Genomic DNA, 20,127 nt, shown 5'->3' with positions numbered 1-20,127 from the left:
ATGTCTGGGATGTCCCTGTATCAGCTGAGTGGTCACCCATGGCAGCGGTTGTGGTGTTTACACCTCCCCTCAGGGTCACTGGCCCTGGTTCCACATGGGTCTTTGCTCACATGGGTCTTTGCAGAGCAAAATTGGAGTGTGGGTATGGATATTAGGAAGATGGAAACTGCCTGGGATGGGAGTTGGAAAATTTATGCCTGGAGGCTAACAGGCTTCTTTTTCAGTGATTTTCTTTGTGAATTTTCTCACATTCAAAAACATGTGCCTCCTTTTAGGGATGCAGTTTTCCGAAGTTTCCGTCTAGTCCCATTTAGAATCGCAGTGGGAAAAGGCAGCTCTTTATGTTTTGAGTGCGGCGTGAGGAATCAGTCTCTTTTCAAGGTGTTGTCGGATGCAGTGGCTGCTTTATTTTTCTCCACCAAGAGAAAACCAAAGAGGATTGTTTTCTTTAATGGCTTACAGTGACTAAGTCCATTGCACTTTTTGATGACTTAGCTGAAGTTTTGTTGTTCGTGTTCTGTTATGGTAGAACATGCTTGTTACATGGATCATTAATTAATCCTTCAAACCAACTTGATTTTTTTTTTTTTTTTTTTTTTTTTTTTTTTTTTGAGATGGAGTTTCGCTCTTGTTACCCAGGCTGGAGTGCAATGGCACGATCTTGGCTCACCGCAACCTCCGCCTCCTGGGTTCAGGCAATTCTCCTGCCTCAGCCTCCTGAGTAGCTGGGTTACAGGCACGCGCCACCATACCCAGCTAATGTTTTGTATTTTAGTAGAGACGGGGTTTCACCATGTTGACCAGGATGGTCTCGATCTCTCGACCTCGTGATCCACCCACCTCGGCCTCCCAAAGTGCTGGGATTACAGGCTTGAGCCACCGCGCCCGGCTGATTTTTTTTTTTTTTTTAATAGGGTAACAGTCTTGGCAAACATGCTTGGCTAATTTGGTGCACATCAAGAAAAAAAAACAATCTTGGAAATGACTGAAGTTGACTTAAACTCTTTTATCTTTTGCCCTCCTAGGGCCTGGGTTCCAATCAATAATTGCTACCTCATGTCTAAAGAAATTCCTTTTTCTGTGAAAAAGACGAAGAGCATCTTCAACAGTGCCATGCAAGAGATGGAGGTTTACGTGGAGAACATCCGCCGGAAGTTTGGTGTTTTTAACTACTCTCCGTTCAGGACACCCTACACGCCCAACAGCCAGTACCAAATGCTGCTCGATCCCAGCAACCCCAGCGCCGGCACGGCCAAGATAGACAAGCAGGAGAAGGTCAAGCTCAACTTCGACATGACGGCGTCCCCCAAGATCCTGATGAGCAAGCCCGTGCTGAGCGGGGGCACGGGCCGCCGGATTTCCTTGTCGGACATGCCGCGCTCCCCGATGAGCACAAACTCTTCCGTGCACACGGGCTCCGACGTGGAGCAGGATGCCGAGAAGAAGGCCACGTCGAGCCACTTCAGCGCGAGCGAGGAGTCCATGGACTTCCTGGATAAGAGCACAGGTCAGCCTCGTGCGGGGGAGCTGGGTGGAGACCGCGTGGACACGGTGTGGGGCGGGGGTTCCCGTGGGTGCACACCTGGCGGGCCCAAGCAGGTGAGCGTCACAGCAATCGTGGGGAACTGCAGAGGCCCACAGGGCAAATTTTCAACAAGTCACCAGATGGGATTCTTGCTGCTAGGGACCCAGAAATGAGAAAAGTGTCCCCAAAAAGCCACCCGAAGGTTGTACCTAGAAGTAGATGGAGATGGCCGGAAGTCCTTTGGAGTTCTGTTCAGATGTCACTGCGTTCTGGATTAATGATTTTCCGTAACAGTTTTCTTTCCTAAGAATTTTGTTTTAGTTGAATTTTTTTTTTTTTTTTTTTTTGAGATGGAGTTTTGTTCTTGTTACCCAGGCTGGAGTGCAATGGCGCGATCTCGGCTCACCGCAACCTCCGCCTCCTGGGTTCAGGCAATTCTCCTGCCTCAGCCTCCCGAGTAGCTGGGAATACAGGCACGTGCCACCATGCCCAGCTAATTTTTGTATTTTTAGTTGAGACGGGGTTTCACCTTGTTGACCAGGATGGTGTCAATCTCTTGACCCTCGTGATCCACCCTCCTCGGCCTCCCAAAGTGCTGGGATTATAGGCATGAGCCACTGCGCCCAGCCCGAAATTGTATTTTTCTATCAAAACCATACATTCACACTAAACAGTGCAAATGTTAGAGAAACACATACGATACAAAATAATACTTGACCAGGTGCTGTGGATCATGCCTTGTAGTCCCAGTACTTTGGGAGGGCAAGGCAGGCAGATTGCTTTAGCTCAAAGGTTCCAGACCAACCTGGGCAACATGGCAAAAACCCTGTATCTACGGAAAATACAAAAATTAGCTGGTTGTAGTGGCGTGTGAATATAGTCCTAGCTACTCTGGGAGTACAGGTTAAAGTGGGAGGATTGCCTGAGCTGGGAGGTTGAGGCTGCAGGGAGCCGTGATTGCACCATTGTATTCCAGCCTGGGTGAAGTGTGATCCCCTGTGAGACCCTGTCTCAAAAAACAATAAAAAGAAGTAAAAAATAATAATAGCACTCTGCCTTCCCAGTGTGATGCCATTCTCTTATAGGTCATATCCTTTAATAGTTGTGTTGTGTTTTTTCTTTTGAGACATAGTCTTGCTCTGTCACCCAGGCTGGAGTACAGTGGTGTAATCTTGGTTCACTGCAACCTCCACCTCCTGGGTTCAAACGATTCTTGTTCCTCAGTCTCCTGAGTAGCTGGGACTACAGGTGTGTACCACCACGTCCAGCTAATTTCTGTATTTTCAGTAGAGACAGGGTTGGTCTCGAACTCCTGACCTTGAGGTATTCCACCTGCCTTGGGATCCTAAAGTGCTGGGATTGCAGGTGTGAGCCACCACGCCTGGCCCAGAGTCTTAAGTTTTTAAATAAAACCTCTAATTCTTAAATGTCAGGCTTTTAAGTAAAATCTCCAGCTGTTAAATGTCAGGTTAAAATGTCTTAGACGATTTTCTAGAATGAATAAAGCAGGTTGGAGTATCAGCTTTAGGCTTCTGGCCAAAAGCTTAACCTTGGACAACCTTTCACATTCCCTTCCTTTCTCAGCCTCTCTCTCTCCCTCCTTCTTTCCCTCCCTCCCTCCCTTCCTTCCTTCACATAGGAATCCTTAAAGGAGCAAGCATCAGTTCTTCAAGAGACCACAAATGTCCTCAGAAGTTAAAATATTAAGGTCTTAGTCAATTGTGAGCTCAAAGAATCCGACTTTACTTCTGTTGTTTCTTGGGAATTTTTTTTCTTTTCCTTGGGTTATTTTCAAGAACTGCTTCTAGCTGCTTCCCAGATGGCTATAGGGGAGGGATAGAGAGAGCTAGTGGCCTGTGGCTTTTAATTCTGCCAAATAAAGGCTGCAGTCTGTCTGTCTGTAGTTCTCATTCACAGCCATGTGGTCCTAGATGCTCAAGGTTGAGTCGTAGAGTTATGTTTTGGAATTGACATAATTTGTGTTGACAGTTTCAGAAAAGTCTTCCTTTTTGCCCCCTTGTTTCTGACCAGAGTCCTTAAAAGCTTACTTTTGTTCCATGACACGGTTCCATTTAAGCCAAGTTCACAAAATTGGTACTTAATTACACAAACCCTTTGGCATATTAATTCCCATAAAGAGCATGCTTTTCAGTAAATGTTTAAAATTTTAACCTTGGCAGCGACTTTGTGAATTAGTGTTGCCTGAACTTTCATTGCCATGGTTTTCTGCCATGTTTTGTTACATACTTAGATATTAAAATTGTAACTCGATTTTGTCCTAAGCTAACCACGATGTATAGGCTCGTGTTTTTAAATTGCTTGTTGTGGTTTTTCCTAATATATGTGAAATTAATACATAACTAGTAAAGTGAAACATGGTATATATGCCACCATTGGTTCTGTACCACACTGCAAAAAATTCAGTTTTATAGGAATATAAGAACATGGCTAATGTGTTTAGTTCAAAGGAGAAAGATAAGTGAGATCAGACTTCCTGGCAATATTCCTCATTCTTTTGAGTGACTTTTTAGGTGAGAAGTTCGTAGAAGCCCCCATTTCAGTAGGCTTTAAAGTCCCTTTCCTAAAATATAATCTCCTTGCTGGCATGTACTTAGGTCATTTTACTAATCATGAATTAGCCAATGTGTAGTGAAGGACGAGAGAGTGATATTGAAAATCATTTTAATCTTACAAATTGCCCTCTTTTCTGTCAGGGGCTAGACAGTATGTATTTTAGGCTTTTTGGGTCTTTTTCCCAACGATGCAACTATTTAGTCATCGTTGCACTAACATGGCCACAAGCTGCTGTAGTCCCAGCTACTGAGGAGGCTGAGCTGGGAGGATCAGTTGAGCCTGGGAGTTTGAGGCCACAGTGACCTAAGATTGTGCCACTGCACTCCAGCCTGGACAACAGAGTGAGACCCTAGCGCAATAGATAGATAAAGAGAGAGAGAGAGAGAGATAGGCAGAGGGAAAATAAAGCAATCATAGTGTGTGGCTGAGTTCCAATAAAACTTTTTTAATGGACATTGAAATTTATTTTTTTGTTTTTTATTTTATTTAATTTTTACATTTTTTGAGATGAAGTCTCGCTCTGTTGCCCAGACTGGAGTGCAGTGCCATGATCTTGGCTCACTGCAACCTCCCCCTGCTCGGTTCAAGTAATCTTCCTACCTCAGCCTCCTGAGTAGCTGGAATTACAGGCCTGCGTTACCATGCCCAGCTATTTTCTGTATTTTTAGTAGAGACAGGGTTTCACTTTGTTGGCCAGGCTGGTCTTGAACTCCTGACCTCAAGCCATCTTCCCTCCTCGGCCTCCCAAGGTGGCTGGACACTGAAATTTAAATTTCATGTAAGTTGCATGTTTCATGAACTATTAATTCTTTTCCCCCCAACCATTAAGAAATGTTAAAATACCGGCCGGGCGCGGTGGCTCAAGCCTGTAATCCCAGCACTTTGGGAGGCCGAGGCGGGCGGATCACGAGGTCAAGAGATCGAGATCATCCTGGTCAACATGGTGAAACCCCCATCTCTACTAAAAATACAAAAAATTAGCTGGGCATGGTGGCGCGTGCCTGTAGTCCCAGCTACTCAGGAGGGAGGCAGGAGAATTGCCTGAACCCAGGAGGCGGAGGTTGCGGTGAGCCGAGATCGCGCCATTGCACTCCAGCCTGGGTAACAAGAGCGAAACTCCGTCTCAAAAAAAAAAAAAATGTTAAAATACCTTTGTTAGCTTGTAGGCCAGGCAGGAACAGGTGGTATGCCCGGTTTGACCCATGGGCTATAGTTTGCCAACCTCTATCATAGACTAAGAGGATTAGAAGAAACTGAGTCAGTCTCCCCGTTTTACAGAAGGCAAATTGAGGGCTATGCAGGGTGTAAGGGAGGTGCCTAAGTCCCTACCTACATCCTGCATCTAGACCTGTTTCCTTTCACTGCACCCTACTGCCCTCTGCTGTTAGCAGTCGTAAAAACATTTAGTGGAGGGAGGTGGGAAATGCGTTTTAAAATGCTTCCACAGTCGGGATAATATAATTGAGGTAAGACCGTAGTTCATCCAAAATCATGTAAAAAAATTGCCATGTCATGGAATAGAAAATAATATAAGTAGCTTCACCAGTGAAATTTTTGTAACCAGCAACATGAAACTACGAATTGAAATGTTATTGCATAAAACTTTTACGAGAATGTAGAAACCTTCTTTTTGTTTAGAAGATTGGAGAACTCAGAGCTGTGTGCCTGTCGTCTTTAGAACCGGATATTTAGCTTTCTAAGAAGCACTTTGCTCAGCCAGAAGTCTTTAACTCACAGTGTCCTGTAATCTTGCTGCCTTAATGGCTAAAGCAGTTAATAATCTCAGTGATTTTTGTAGTTCCCTCTTTATTATATAGACCTCCTGGCCAGAATGGTCAGGTATTTGCTGGTATTTGCTGGCAAGATCTGAATGTAAGTCATTAATATGTATTAGGGTAAGAGTCCTGGGGCCTGACATTCACCACCCTCTGGGCTAATGGTCCTTTGCTCTCATAGCTCCACTGGGGTTACTGTTTAAGAAAGGAAAGGGGGGCCGCGTGCAATGACTCATGCCTGTAATCCCAGCACTTTGGGATGCCGAGGTGGGTGAATCACGAGGTCGGGAGTTCGAGACCATCTGGGCTAATGCGGTGAAATCCTGTCTCTACTAAGAATACAAAAAATTAGCTGGGCGTGCTAGGCACACCTGTAATCTCAGCTATTCAAGAGACTGAGGCAGGAGAATTGCTTGAACCCGGGAGGTGGAGGTTACAGTGAGCCGAGATCGTGTCACTGCACTCTAGCCTGGGTTACAGAGCAAGACTCCATCTCAAAAAAGAAACAAAGAAAGGAAAGAAGTTGCATATACTCTTTTTTTTTTTTAATTGTGAAATCAATATGTTTTTGTTGTAAAATAGTTCTTTATTACAAAATCACTGATGGCTGAGTGCAGTGGCTCATGCCTGTAATTCTAGCACTTTGGAAGGCCGAGGAGGGCAGATCACTTGAAGTCAGGAGTTTGAGACCAGCCTGGCCAGCATGGTGAAACCCCGTCTCTAATAAAAATATAAAAAATTAGCTGGGCGTGGTGGCACATGCCTGTAGTCCCAACTATTCGGGAGGCTGAGGCAGGAGAATCACTTGAGCTGCACTCCAGCCTGGGCGACAGAGCGAGACTCCATCTCAAAAAAAAAAAAAAATAAAGTCACCGATAATTCCACCTCCCACAGCCAGCTTTTAGATTGTGTTTGCAGTGCTTTTTCTATGTTGGTTTTTAAGTCCTACTGTTAAGCTGAAAACTCATATACAGGGATCGGGCAGATGTGGCAGTGAGTGAGGTCGGGGAGTGGTAATTAGAGACTGGGGTGAATGAAAGCACACAGATGTTTCTCACCATACCTGTTACACATTGTGTGCTTGTGTATGCACATGGGTGTGTAACAGCCCAAGGGGTTAGGGGCTCTTCTGATACATAGTGCATGTGGGAGGTACTACAGTAGCCTGTGGCTACTTTACTGTTACAATGATAAGCAGTTCTTTCATAAGGAAACACAACAGTGCCAATGCTAGCATGCACCATGAATTGGAAGAGTCAGCAGCTCTTGGGTAAGTGTTACATACCCATGTTACCTGTAAGTGTTATGCATGACTAATGGGTCATGAGCTCTCAAGATGCTGAGCTAGAGAGGTGGGCCTTTCTGCAATGTATCAGGGACCTTTTCCTCCTGCTGGTTCTTGCCACGTAGGAGTATGGGCTCTGTATTGAGAGATTTCTGATTTTTCAAGAGAACTCTCAATTTAAAAAAGTGTGAACTACTCCAACTTTTTCTTTTTCTTTTTTAGAAACAGGATCCTCATTATGTTGCCCAGGCTGGTCTAAGACTCTTGGGCTCAGGCGATCCTCCCACCTTAGCATCCAGAGCAGCTGGGACTATAGGTGCGCACCACCACGCTCAGCTATCTACTTTTATGTACTGGCTCACAGATTTATTTATTTTATTTTTAATTTTTATTTTTTGAGACAGAGTTTCGCTCTTGTTACCCAGGTTGGAGTGCAATGGCGCCATCTCGGCTCACCGCAACCTCTGCCTCCTGGGTTCAAGCAGTTCTCCTGCTTCAGCCTCCCAAGTAGCTGGGACTACAGGCACGCACCACCATGCCCAGCTAATTTTTGTATTTTTAGTAGAGGTGGGGTTTCACCTTTTTGACCAGGATGGTCTCGATCTCTTGACCTCGTGATCCACCTGCCTCGGCCTCCCAGAGTGCTGGGATTACAGGTGTGAGCCACCGCGCCCAGCCCTGGCTCACCGATTTAAATAGAGAAAAGCTGTGTTACATTAAATGCATCTGTGAACTGCTTGGTTCATGGGTCACTTGTTTGCAATGTCAGTGTATATTGTAGCATTTATTTATTTATTTAGTTGGTTATTATTTTTTGAGATGGAGTTTCGTTCTTGTTGCCCAGGCTGGAGTGCAATGACGCGATCTCAGCTCACTGCAACCTCCTCCTCCCAGGTTCAAGTGATTCTCCTGCCTCAGCCACCTGAGTTGCTGGGATTAGAGGCGTGCGCCACCATGCGCAGTTAATTTTGTATTTTTAGTAGAGACGGGGTTTCTCTATGTCGGTCAGGCTGGTCTCAAATTCCTGACCTCAGGTGATCTTCCTACCTCGGCCTCCCAAAGTGCTGGGATTATAGGCGTGAGCCACCACGCCCAGCCTGTAGCATTTATTTTTTTAAGGCTTAACCTTGTATTTTTTTTTTTTTATTTTTAATTTTTGTATATTAAAAAGACTTTTTTTTTTTTTTTTTTTTTTGAGATGGAATTTCTCCTTGTTGCCCAGGCTGGAGTGCAATGGAACCATCTTGGCTCACTGCAACCTCTGCCACCTGGGTTCAAGCAATTCTCCTGCCTCAGTCTCCTGAGTAGCTGGGATTACATGTGCATGCCACCATACCCAGCTAATTGTTTTTTCTTTTGTATTTTTCATAAAGACGGGTTTTCATCATTTTGGCCAGGTTAGTCTGGAACTCCTGACCTCAGGTGATCCACCCACCTCAGCCTCCCAAAGTGCTGGAATTATAGGCATGAGCCATCACACTTGGCCCTATCTTTCTCTTTTCAAATGGAAAAAGAAGTGCCACCATGCCTGACCAAAAATGTTTTTTTTTTTTTTTTAAGAGACAGGGTTGCACTCTATCACTCAGGCTGGAGTTCAGTGGTGTGATCATGGCTCACTGTAGCCTTCAACTCCTGAGTAGCTAGGACTGCAGATGTGCACCACCACACCTAATTTAAAAAAAATGTTTTTTCATTTTCTGTGTAGACGATGTCTTGCTGTGTTACCTAGGCTAGTCTCAAACTCCTGAGCTCAAACGATCTGCCTGCCTCAGCCTCCCAAAATGCTGGGCTAATAGGCATGAGGCACCATGCCTGGTCCTTAGCCTTGGTATTCTGAATATGTTTCTGTGTTAGGAAATCGACCTTCAAAATAGCATTTTTACCGACACCTCCTGACCCATCCTAGACCATCTGGCAGTGCCGTGCTCATCTGTGCATGGCACCATAGGAGTTGTGCAACGTGTGGCACTTTGAACATACAGGTTGTTTCTGAGGTTCTAAAGTGGAGGACGTTCAGCAGGAATCCTTCACTCTGCCTCTCCCCCACGCCCAGAGTGCTGCAGTGCATGGGAGGAAAGGGGCATTTTTTTCCTTGTTGAAATTCCAAGGCTCATGTTTCCTACTGTAGTCAGAACAGCCCTTCACACAGGCTAGCATTTTGTAAATGCAGATAACAAATGATGTGTTTTAGCCTACACTCGTGAATCTTACATCAAAGTATGAAATCTGGTTAAATTATTTGTGACTTCAAAGGCAATTAGTTCTTCCTCTGGGCAAGATGTACGGCATTATAAAAGGATTGGCATCTGTTTCAAAGTTTAATTGAAACAAGCATTTCCAAGTCTTTTTGCCTTTGAAAATGTCTGGAGTGATTTGAAACAGGTTTTTCTCAACTTCAGCACCATTGACATTTGGGCCGGATAATTCCCTCTGGTGAAGCTGTTCTGGGCACCTAGGATGCTGAGAATCATGTCTGGCCTCCGTGCTGGTACCACATGCACCCTCATGTGTATTGACTTGCATTTTTTTGTGATCTGTTTAGTCATAGCTGTCTCATTCTCTCTCTCTCTCTCTCTCTCTCTCTCTCTCTTTTGAGATGGAGTCTGGCTCTGTCACTCGGGCTGGAGTGGAGGGGCGTGATCTCAGCTCACTGCAACCTCCATCTCCCGGGTTCAAGCAATTCCCCTGCTTCGGCCTCCCGAGTAGCTGAGATTACAGGCCATACCACCATGACTGGCTTATTTTTTTGTATTTTTAGTAGAGATGGGGTTTCACCATATTGACCAGGCTGGTCTCAAACTCCTGAACTCATGACCACCCCTAGCCATAACTGTTTTAATATTTATAACATATCTCTGAAATCTCAACAGTTGTTTCTTTATTAACAAAGGAAATACTATGTATGTATCAAATTAAAGGCTTGTTTTAGTTACTAATTTTTTAGTATACATGAATGTATATACAGAATGATAAAAATAGGCTGGGTGTGGTGGCTCATACCTATAATCCCAGCCCTTTGGGAGGCCAAGGTGGGTGGATCACCTGAGGTCAATAGTTCAAGACCAGCCTGGTCAACATGACAAAACCCCATCTCTACTAAAAATACCAAAAACTTAGCTGGGTGTGGTGGCACACACCTGTAGTCCCAGCTTCTCGGGAGGCTGAGGCAGGAGAATTACTTGAACCCAGCAAGCAAAGGTTGCAGTGAACTGAGATTGCCTCACTGCACTCCAGCCTGGGGAGCAGAGTGAGACACTGCCTGAAAATAAACAAACAATCACACACACAGACACACACACACACACACACACACACACACACACCCCTGACCTGTCGAGCAGGAAAATGTGGATTCACTGGGCTGTGCTCTACCGGCATCTTTGTGAGTTTTTGTTCGTTTGTTTATTCCTGCTACCCTTTAGGGTTTGGCCTCCTTGTCAAAGTTCTCGGCATTCCCAGGGAGCGTATTTGATAGTATATTAAGGCCCTGCCTGTTAGACTTGGCTAGTTTGCTTAAGGGAACACAATTAGCGAAGTCCTGGTGTTTAATTCTCACGGGGAATCTATTACACAGATATTTGAGCAGCTGCAGATTGCTTTTGGAATGAGGTAGAACATAAATGAATGAATAATGTTAAAAATCCTAATGCTAAACATTTGATTGGTACTACTTCTCTTAAAATGCCTTGATTTTTATTTATTTATTTATTTTGGAGACAGGGTCTCCCTCTGTCTCCTAGGCTGGCGTGTAGCGGTGTGATCACGGCTCACTGCAGTCTCGACCTCCCAGGCTCAATGGATCCTCCCATCTCAGTCTCTTTGTAGCTGGGACTACAGGCGTGTGCCACCATACCAGGCTAATTTTTAAATTTTTTTGGTATTTTTTAGTAGATATTAGGTTTTGCCATGTTGTTACCCAGGCTAGTCTCGAACTCTTGAGCTCAAGTGATCCTCCCACCTTAGCCTCCCAAGGTGCTGGGATTACAGGGGTGAACCACCACACCTGGCCTATTCTTGTTTCTTCATGTAACAAACCCTTTAGTTCTACTTCTGACAGTACCAGTGATAGGACTGTGTAATAATAATAACAGCCCCCCAAGGAATATGGCATGCCATGTGCTAGGCCAATTCTATTAATCCTTGCAGTAAAACAGATTTATTGTTTTAAAAACTTAATTGTAGGCTGGGTACAGTGGCTCATATCTGTAATCCCAGCACTTTGGGAGGCTGAGGTGGGTAGATCCCTTGAGGTTAGGAGTTCCAGAGTAGCCTGACCAGCATGGTAAAACCCTGTCTCTACTAAAAATACAAAAATTAGCCGGGTGTGGTAATGGGAGCCTAAAATTCTAGCTACTCAGGAGGCTGAGGCAGGAATCACTTGAAACCCAGGAGGCAGAGGTTGCAGTGAACCGAGATTGCACAACTGCACTGCAGCCTGGGCGACGGAGCGAGATTCTGTCTCAAAAAACAAAAGCAAAACATTTCTTTTTTTTTTTTCTTTTCTTTTATACAACAGTTCTGGTGTCGAAAAACTTATTTCTTATAACGATCTAATATTTATTGAGCACTTGCTGAGCACCAATTGACGTAGATCGAGGACATTGATCCTCACTCCCTTCTCATTTCCAGATGAGGAAAAGGATTCCCAGCTGCATGGCCGCCTCCATCCCTGTGTGGTGTGTCAGTTTCAGCACTGTTGACATTTGGGGCCAGATAAGTCTTTCTTGTGGGGGGCTGTTCTGTGCATTGTAGAAGATTTTGCAGCATTTTGGTCTCTGCCTCTCAGATGCCGGTAGCAACCCCCCACTCTCCTAAAATGTCTGCATGCACTGCCCAGTGTAGCCCTGGGGAGAAGAATTGCTCATAGCCGAGAATCAGTGGTTCAGAGGATAACCCCAAAGCCCTAGAGGTTAATGGGGAAATAGAAAATAAAACCACTCTAATAGCAAACAGTAACAGAGTACTTACTGGATGCCAGGCACTGTTCGGATGATTGATTTAATTCTCACAGCAGCCTGATGAGATGTAGCTACTGTTATCATCCCTTTGTATCATATTATTAGTGTCTCTCTTTGCTGCTGCCAGGAAGAGAGAGGCAGAGGTGCCAGTAACCGGCCCTGGGTTACACAGCAGGGCAACAGCTAAGCTGGGACTTGAATCCTCAGTGTCTGGCTTCTGATCCATGCTTGAATCCAGGCCTCTTTACGTCTGGAGTCTTTCCCACTATGTTACATTAACAGTAGTACAGACAGGTCCTGGCACCGGAGCTGCCTCACTCTTGTGGATTCACCAGCTGAGCTGGTATTTAATTTTTTTTTTTGTTTTGTTTTGTTTTGAGACAGAGTCTTACTCTGTCGCCAGGCGCCAGGCTGGAGTGCAGTGGCGCGATCTCGACTCACCGCAACCTCTGCCTCCCGGGTTCAGGCAATTCTCCTGCCTTAGCCTCCTGAGTAGCTGGGACTACTGGTGCGTGCCACCACGCCCAGCTAATTTTTGTATTTTAGTAGAGATGGGGTTTCACTTTGTTGGCCAGGATGGGCTTGATTTCTTGACCTCATGATCCGCCAGCCTAGGCTTCCCAAAGTGCTGGGATTATAGACGTGAGACACCGCACCCAACTGGTATGTGAGTTTTAACACACTGAAGCCTTGTTCTGAGTGTTCCAATTTGTCACATGGGGAAACTGAGGCAAGTGCCCACCCAAGTGCCCCAGCACTTTTGAAGTCTCTGGGGAGTCTCAGTCCCTAACTCCAGTTTGCCATCTACAAATTCCTTTCAAGGACCAGATCAGCTCAGAATGTTTTTTGTTTTGGAAGAGTTGGCTGTCATTGTTGTCAGTCCTGCCTTTAGTCCCAGCTGTTTTTTTGTTTTTTGAGATGGTGTCTCGCTCTGCCGCCCAGGCTGAAGTGCAGTGGTACAATCTCGGCTCACTGCAATCTCCACCTCCTGGGTTCAAGCAATTCTCCTGTCTTAGCCTCCCGAGTAGCTGGGATTTCAAGCATGCACCACCATGCCTGGCTAATTTTGTATTTTCTTTTTTCTAGTAGAGTCAGGGTTTCTCCATATTGGTCAGGCTGCTGGTGATCTGCCCGCCTCAGCCTCCCAAAGTGCTGGGATTACAGGCATGAGCCACCATGCCTGGATGTCCCAGCTGTTTTTAAATGGGCATTAACAGGGCAGTCTTAGTACCATGGAGGGGCAAGGGCAAAGGGGCAGAATTCAAAGGCTCTTTAGGAGGCTCGCCGCTTTTTAAAATGTAAGTGGTTTCTTGTCCTAACCCTGTGAAAAGAGAGAGAGGAGAAGCAGGTTGTAGTTCGTTTTAAGGTATTTCTAAAAGCCTTAGGCGTGGGTACAGTTCTGTCTCCTCCTGTAAAAGTTTGAAATACAGTAAAAAAGGAGATAATTTACCAATGTCCCCCTCACTCCATCTGGTACTGGGTTTGGCTTCACACAACCTCAAGAACCTTTGAAATGGGAGCTGGAGGTTTCCCAAGGGGCCGAGCTGCTCCCTGGCAGGTGCAGTGGCCGCGTGTGAGCTGACCGCAGTCTCTTTCTACAAATGGATGACACGCATTTGTAAGCCTGGCTCCCGTTCTCCACATCTGGACCATGTGGGTGTTGGTTTAATCGCTATTTATGTTGAGATTTATACCCATGAATGGGCCAAACCAATTTCAGTGGCAGCTTAGCCGATTTGTCTTAGAGCTTTGTGGTTAATAGAATAACTGGAGAGACCTTCCTCATTTGTGGCTTTAACGGTTTCACGTCGGGTTAAAGCCCTTTGCTGAAAATAAATGGCCAGCCTGCCCCGCCCCGCCCCACCCCTTCTGTGATGCTGTATCGGCCACAACGTCGGTATTTCTCCACTCTCTCCCTGCACCACACCTATACCTTTGACTTATTTCTTTGTAAACCTGTCTTTTAATAATGCCCTACTTTTTCAGCTTCACCAGCCTCCACCAAGGCGGGACAAGCAGGGAGTTTATCCGGCAGCCCAAAGCCCTTCTCTCCTCAACTGTCAACTCCCATCACGACGAAAATGGACAAAACGTCTACCACCGGCAGCATCCTGAATCTTAACCTGGGTCAGTTGCAGTTTTTGCCAGTATCTTTCTGTGGCAACTGTGGATGTTTTTGCAAATAACGTCTCCTCTTTTGTATTTGGTTCTTGAACCTTCAGCTCTTTTCTGTATGCAAAAAATGTAAAAGTTCCAGTGGATAAAGGTGAGAAAAGATCTATGAAAAGAACAAGTAAGGGATTTCCTGGGGCCTGTTGACATACAAAGTCCTTTTTTTTTTTTTTCTCTTTTTTCTTTCTGAGATGGAGTTTCACTCTTATTGCCCAGGCTGGAGTGCAATGGCGCGACCTTGGCTCACCGCAACCTCCGCCTCCCGGGTTCAAGTGATTCTCATGTCTCAGCCTCCTGAGTAGCTGGGTCTACAGGTGTGCACAACCATGCTCATCTAATTTTTATATTTTTAGTAGAGGTGGAGTTTCACCATGTGAGCCAGGCTGGTCTGACCTCAGGTGATCTGCCCACCTCTGCCTCCCAAAGTACTGGGGTCTGACGGGCATAAGCCACCGTGCCCGGCCCTAAGTGCTTTTATCTAGAGGTACTCTGGGCCAGTGTTTTCACCTCATTTGCCCTTGACCACAGTAACCCAGTTCTCATATTTGTAAATTATACCCATGGCACAGAAGCAAGTAGGAGGAATCAGTACTTACCTTTCCTATGTACAGCATACTCTGATATTCCTTGCTTCTCTTCTAATTCTTACATTCTGGTCTTCATTTCCTGAATAATGATGATGATGATGATGATGATGATGATAACTATTTTCTTAGAGGTGGGGTGTCACCCAGGCTGTGGAGTGCAATGGTGCAATCATAGTTCACTGCAATCTTGAACTCCTGGGCTCAAGCTATTTCCTGCCTTAGCCTCCCTAAGTAGCTAGGACTACAGGCCTAGCTAGTTTTTAGCTACATACTCAGCTAACTTTTAAATTTTTTGTAGCAATTGGGTCTTGCTGTGTTGCCCAGGCTGGTCTTGAACTCTTGGCCTCAATCAGTCCTCCCACCTTAGCCTCCCAAACTGCTGGGATTACAGGCATGAGTCATTGTACCTGGCCCATAATGGGTTTACTATTGATTGATTCATTGCATCCTCACTACTGATTTTTTTGTTTGTTTGTTTGCTTAAGACACAGCTGGAGTGCAGTGGCGTGATCTCGGCTCGCTGCAACCTCCGCCTCCCAGGTTCAAGCAATTCTCCTGCCTCAGGCTCCTGAGTAGCTGGGATTACAGGCGCCTGCCACCTTGCCCAGCTAATTTTTGTATTTTTAGTTGAGACAGAGTTACACCATGTTGGTCAGGCTGGTCTTGAGCTCCTGACCTCAGGTGATCCGCCTACCTTGGCCTCCCAAAGTGCTGGGCTTACAGGCATGAGCCACTGCACCTGGCACAGATTTTTCCAGAACATCTGTTGTGTGCTGTGCACTATTTTAGGCGTGGAGATAGAGAGGAAAGCAAGTCTGCTAAGGTCCTGGTCTTGTAGAGGCTGGGTTTTTAGAAAGGGAGAGAAAATAATCAAGGCAATTTATACAATGAGAGACAGTTCACACCATGATGGATGTCTGGTCAGGTGAGAAATGGGCAAGCTGGAGGCAGATGTCATAGTTCACTTAGGTGGCGGGGTTAAACAGGGCCTCTTTGGGAGGCGATACTTGAGCTGAAGTTCACATGACAAGAAAAATCATCCAGGCCAGTATTAGGAGGAAAAAGATTCTAGGAAGAATAAGAGACTATAAAGGCCCTAGGGTAAGGATTAAGTTGGTGTGCTGTAGGAGTAACTGGGTGTGTTGTAGGATTAGCAAGGAGGCCAGGGTGGCTGCATCATGGTGAGTGAGGGTGAGGCCACTCCATGGAGTCGGAGACAGTATGGGGGTCTCACAGACCCTGGTGTGGAGGGTTCAGTGCAGGAGGGATGTGAATGGACTTCCCACCTCAGAAGGAGCTCTCTGTGCTGTGTTTAGAATAGTCCACATCAGTCATTCTCATCTGGGGGCAATTTTGTATCACCTGGCAATGTTTGGAGACATTTTTGATTGTCACATCTACGGTTGGGGTGCTCCTGGCGTCTAATCGATAGAGACCTTGGATACCGCTGCACATCCTGCAACCTGTAGAGCAGGCCCCCCAGCAGAGAATTTCTAGATTGTGTCAGTAGTTGTGTTGATAGATCTGGGTACGGCAGGAGCAGTGGCCAAGGGTCCAGTTTAAATTCTGTAAATTTGAGCTGTTGTCCCATCCCTCTGTGGAGACGTCGGCAGGGCAGCTGGAGGCAGGAAGGAGGGTGCCTGCAGCCAGGTTCAGGCAGGAGGTGTCATTCTGGGAATCTCGATGTGTACCTGGGATTGGGTTAGAGCAGTAGTTCTCATGACTTTGAGGGGGTGATGGGGATGCTGCTGGCATCGAACGATTGGTGGCCAGAGTTGCTGCTAAGCATCCCCCACCAAGACTCCAGTCCTATTGGCTTACTAAGGTTTCGAGTCAAGGGTAGAGCATTGAGCAGGAGTGAGGGCCTTGGGACGTTGAGCGCGGGGAGGAGGAGAAGCAAGGGATGGAGCCTGAAAAGGAGGGGGCGGGTCAGGAGGAGCCACACCAGGGGACTGTGTTGCCCTGGAGCCTCCAGTGTAGGGGTTTCAGGAAGAGAGGGCAGCCACCTGTTCCCAGTGATGCTTCTATGTGAATTCCACGCCTTTGGTGGTTGGCGCCCTCCAGGTCCATCTTGTCCTACAGTGCCGTTTTCAAATGGAGAAAAACGAGGGAGGTCTGGAGAGGAGGCATGGGGTGCCCAGAATCCCGGAAGCAGCAGGGCCGGAGCACAGCCTGGCTCCCATCCCGGCTCACCTGTGAGTGAAGCCCAGATGTAATAGGATGGTCAGGGCCGCTGCTTCCAGGGCTCCAATTCAGACCAATCGGTTGGTTCCTCACTTGAGTGAAAAGGGACCCATGTGCTTCCTTGGGAACATTCATTGTTCCCAAAAATGTGGTTTGCTTTCTCACGCCCTCCTTCCACCTCCATACCCTGAAAAGAAACGCTGTTTGGAGGCGTTCTCACGGTGACATTTCCTCTCTGCCAGTCATGCTTGTCAAGAATAGCTGTTTCCTGAAACTGGGTGGTCACTGGGCTTCCTCGTGACACTGTGGGTCTTTCATTTGGCTTGATCCGTTGTGGGAGGGAAAGGGTTCTTCCTGGCGTGTGGCATGGTGGTGGGTGGGTACCAGGGGATCCGAGGCTCTCTCGTGTCTCCTCTGGGAGCTTTTCGAGGCCCAGGACACACTTCTTATCTTCTTCAGCAGGAACAAGAGCATTGAGAATGTGGGCGTTTTGTGGGCTGGGATTGCAGTGACCAGCTAGGGACCGATGGAAATGCCGTGGGTGGGAATGAGATCGGAACAAAGAGGGCAATGCTAAGGAATTCTCCAGCCACTACCCATGGACTGAGCAAATGCTTTATGGGGCTTGATGATGTTTATCGGCTGTGGAACTTCTTTCCATAGACAGGGAGAATGAGAGGGAGCACCCTGGATAATGATGAAATTATTATAGCTAATAAAACAGGATTTCCTTAAAAAATATAATGGAAAAGGCAGAATTACAGAGATGGGGGAACGGATGGATCAGTGATAGCCGGGGCTTGGGTTGGAGGAGGGTTCGCCTACATATTGGGAGGGGATTCTTTGGGAGATGGACTTGCTCTGTGTTTTCGTTGTGGTGGTGGTTACAGGAATATATGCAGGTGTTACAACTCATAGAACTTGTATTCCCCCAAAAGTGAATTTTACTCTCTGTAATAGTTTTTTTTTTTTTTTTTTTTTTTGACATGGAGTTTCACTCTTGTTGCCCAGGCTGGAGTGCAATGGCGTGATCTTAGCTCACTGCAAGTTCTGCCTCGCATGTTCAAGTGATTTTCCTGCCTCAGCCTCCCTTAGTAGCTGGGATTACAGGCATGCGCCACCATGCCCTGCTAATTTTGTATTTGAGTTTCTCCATGTTGGTCACGCTGGTCTTGAACTCCCAACTTCAGGTGATATGTCTACCTCAGCCTTCCAAACTGCTGAGGTAGGCAGATGACAGGGATTACGGGCGTGAGCCACCATGCCCAGCCAATAAAACGTGTTTTTTTTTTTTTTTTTTTAAATGACAGCAACCTTTAAAGTAGTTAATATCTGTGTTTCACAGAAATGTCAACTGGGGCGCAGAGAAGCAAGTTACGCACCCAAGGATCACCCATGGTTTGTGGTAGAGTTTGGCCTTCAGGCTCAGCCCTGCCTGCTGCAAAGTTTGTCTTCTGTGCCTTTTGATAATACCAGCTTTTGGGGCCAGGGGTAAGGTGACACTTTGGAATTTGTAAAGGATGTGGCTCTTGCCAGTTTAGCCTGCGTTGTCAGACTGAATTGTCAAGAAAATCGGGACTCCAGATTATTACAGGATTTCTCCTAGTTTTTAAAAGCTGCTGATCAGTTTCATTAAAAACAAAAACTGGCCGGGTGTGGTGGCTAAGCCTATAATTCCCACATATTGGGAGGCTGAGGCAGAAGGATTGCTTGAGCCCAGGAGTTCAGGGTTGCAGTGAGCTGTGATCAAATCACTGCACTCAAGCCTGGGTGACAGAGTGACACCCAGTGCTACAAAAACAAAAACAAAGACCCAAAACTCTCTTTGGGCCAGACAGACACATAAAACCAACCATGCAAAAAGGTTGTCAGGTTTTCACGACGACAAGAGATTGAGACTGTCCTGGCCAATATGCTGAAACCCCGTCTCTACTAAAAATACAGAAATTAGCTGGGGAGGTGGTGTGCGCCTGTAGTCCCAGCTACTCAGGAGGATGAGGCAGGAGAATAATTGCTTGAACCTGAGAGGTGATGAGCCCAGGATTGCGCCACTGCACTCCAGCTGGGGTGACAGAGTGACACTCTGTCGTGGAAAAAAAGAAAAAGAAAGAAAAGATTATATGGCATGTAGGTATATGGTATTTTCATACATGTATGTGTGTATAAGGTATATGTGTGTCTATTGTGTATATGGTATGTGTATATGGTATGAGTATATGGTATATGTGCATATACTGGGTATATTTGAGTACATGTATGTGTGTGTATGGTATATGATAAGTATATGGTATATGGGTATGTGTGTATATCAGATATATGTGTTTGAGTATATGTATGCGTGTGTGTGTATGGTGTTTGCCTATGTGTGTATATGGTATGTGAGTATATATGTATGTATATGGCATATGAGTATATGGTAAATGTGTATATGGTATGTGAGTATATGGCATTTGTGTGTATGTATGTGTATATGGTGAGTATATGTATTTTGTATATGGCGTATGAGTATATGGGTATATGTGGTATATGAGTATATGGTATTTGTGTGTGTGTGGTATATGATTACCTGGTATAAGATGGGAAGGTTTGTACAGAGACCTGGTTCTTGCTTTGGTTGCTAATTCCCTGTTCCCCCTCATTTGCTGTCTGGGGCCTCTCCTCTTGTCTCTAAAACAAGGAGCTGAGCCCAGTGGATTATTATGGGCCCCCTGTATGACTCGGCAGTGATTATAAATAAGTCATAAATAGGAATCAGTTTCTAAGACTAGAAGAGAAGAGGTGGGCCCAGCCCTTTTCTTCTTCTAGACTCCTGTTTGCTTTTTGTGATAATCCCATCTCTTATTTCACAGAGGGTGTTTACTTTGAGCTGAACAAACTCAGCATTTCAGTCGTCCTGTTAGTGACAGATATGCGCCTTTATGCTCTTTCGAAGATGCAGGTAGGGCCAGGGAACGCTGTCACACCCCGAGCCTTTCTGTTTGTTTCGCTACTGTTACTGACAGGAGGCCTCCTTTCTTTTTGTGCATAAAGCTGTATCTTGGAAGTCAGGCTTTCTTTGAGAGTATAC

General features: G+C 45.9%; 1 protein-coding gene across 30 annotated transcripts in view; it reads left to right on the top strand.

Moving 5' to 3' along the window:
• The window catches only part of ZMYND8 (zinc finger MYND-type containing 8), a 147,165-nt gene that overhangs the window by 80,682 nt on the left and 46,356 nt on the right, over nt 1-20,127 (top strand). For all 30 annotated transcript variants that reach the window (XM_003936492.4, XM_003936491.4, XM_003936495.4 and 27 more), the window contains 2 exons: nt 1,026-1,507; nt 14,104-14,244. In XM_003936492.4, coding sequence (XP_003936541.1) covers nt 1,026-1,507; nt 14,104-14,244 — 623 coding nt within the window. The remainder of the gene's footprint in view (nt 1-1,025; nt 1,508-14,103; nt 14,245-20,127) is intronic.

This window comes from Saimiri boliviensis, chromosome 9, assembly GCF_048565385.1.
Source record: "Saimiri boliviensis isolate mSaiBol1 chromosome 9, mSaiBol1.pri, whole genome shotgun sequence".
In the NCBI taxonomy this organism is placed as follows: Eukaryota; Metazoa; Chordata; class Mammalia; order Primates; family Cebidae; genus Saimiri; species Saimiri boliviensis.
This window is presented reverse-complemented; position numbering and strand designations above follow the sequence as displayed.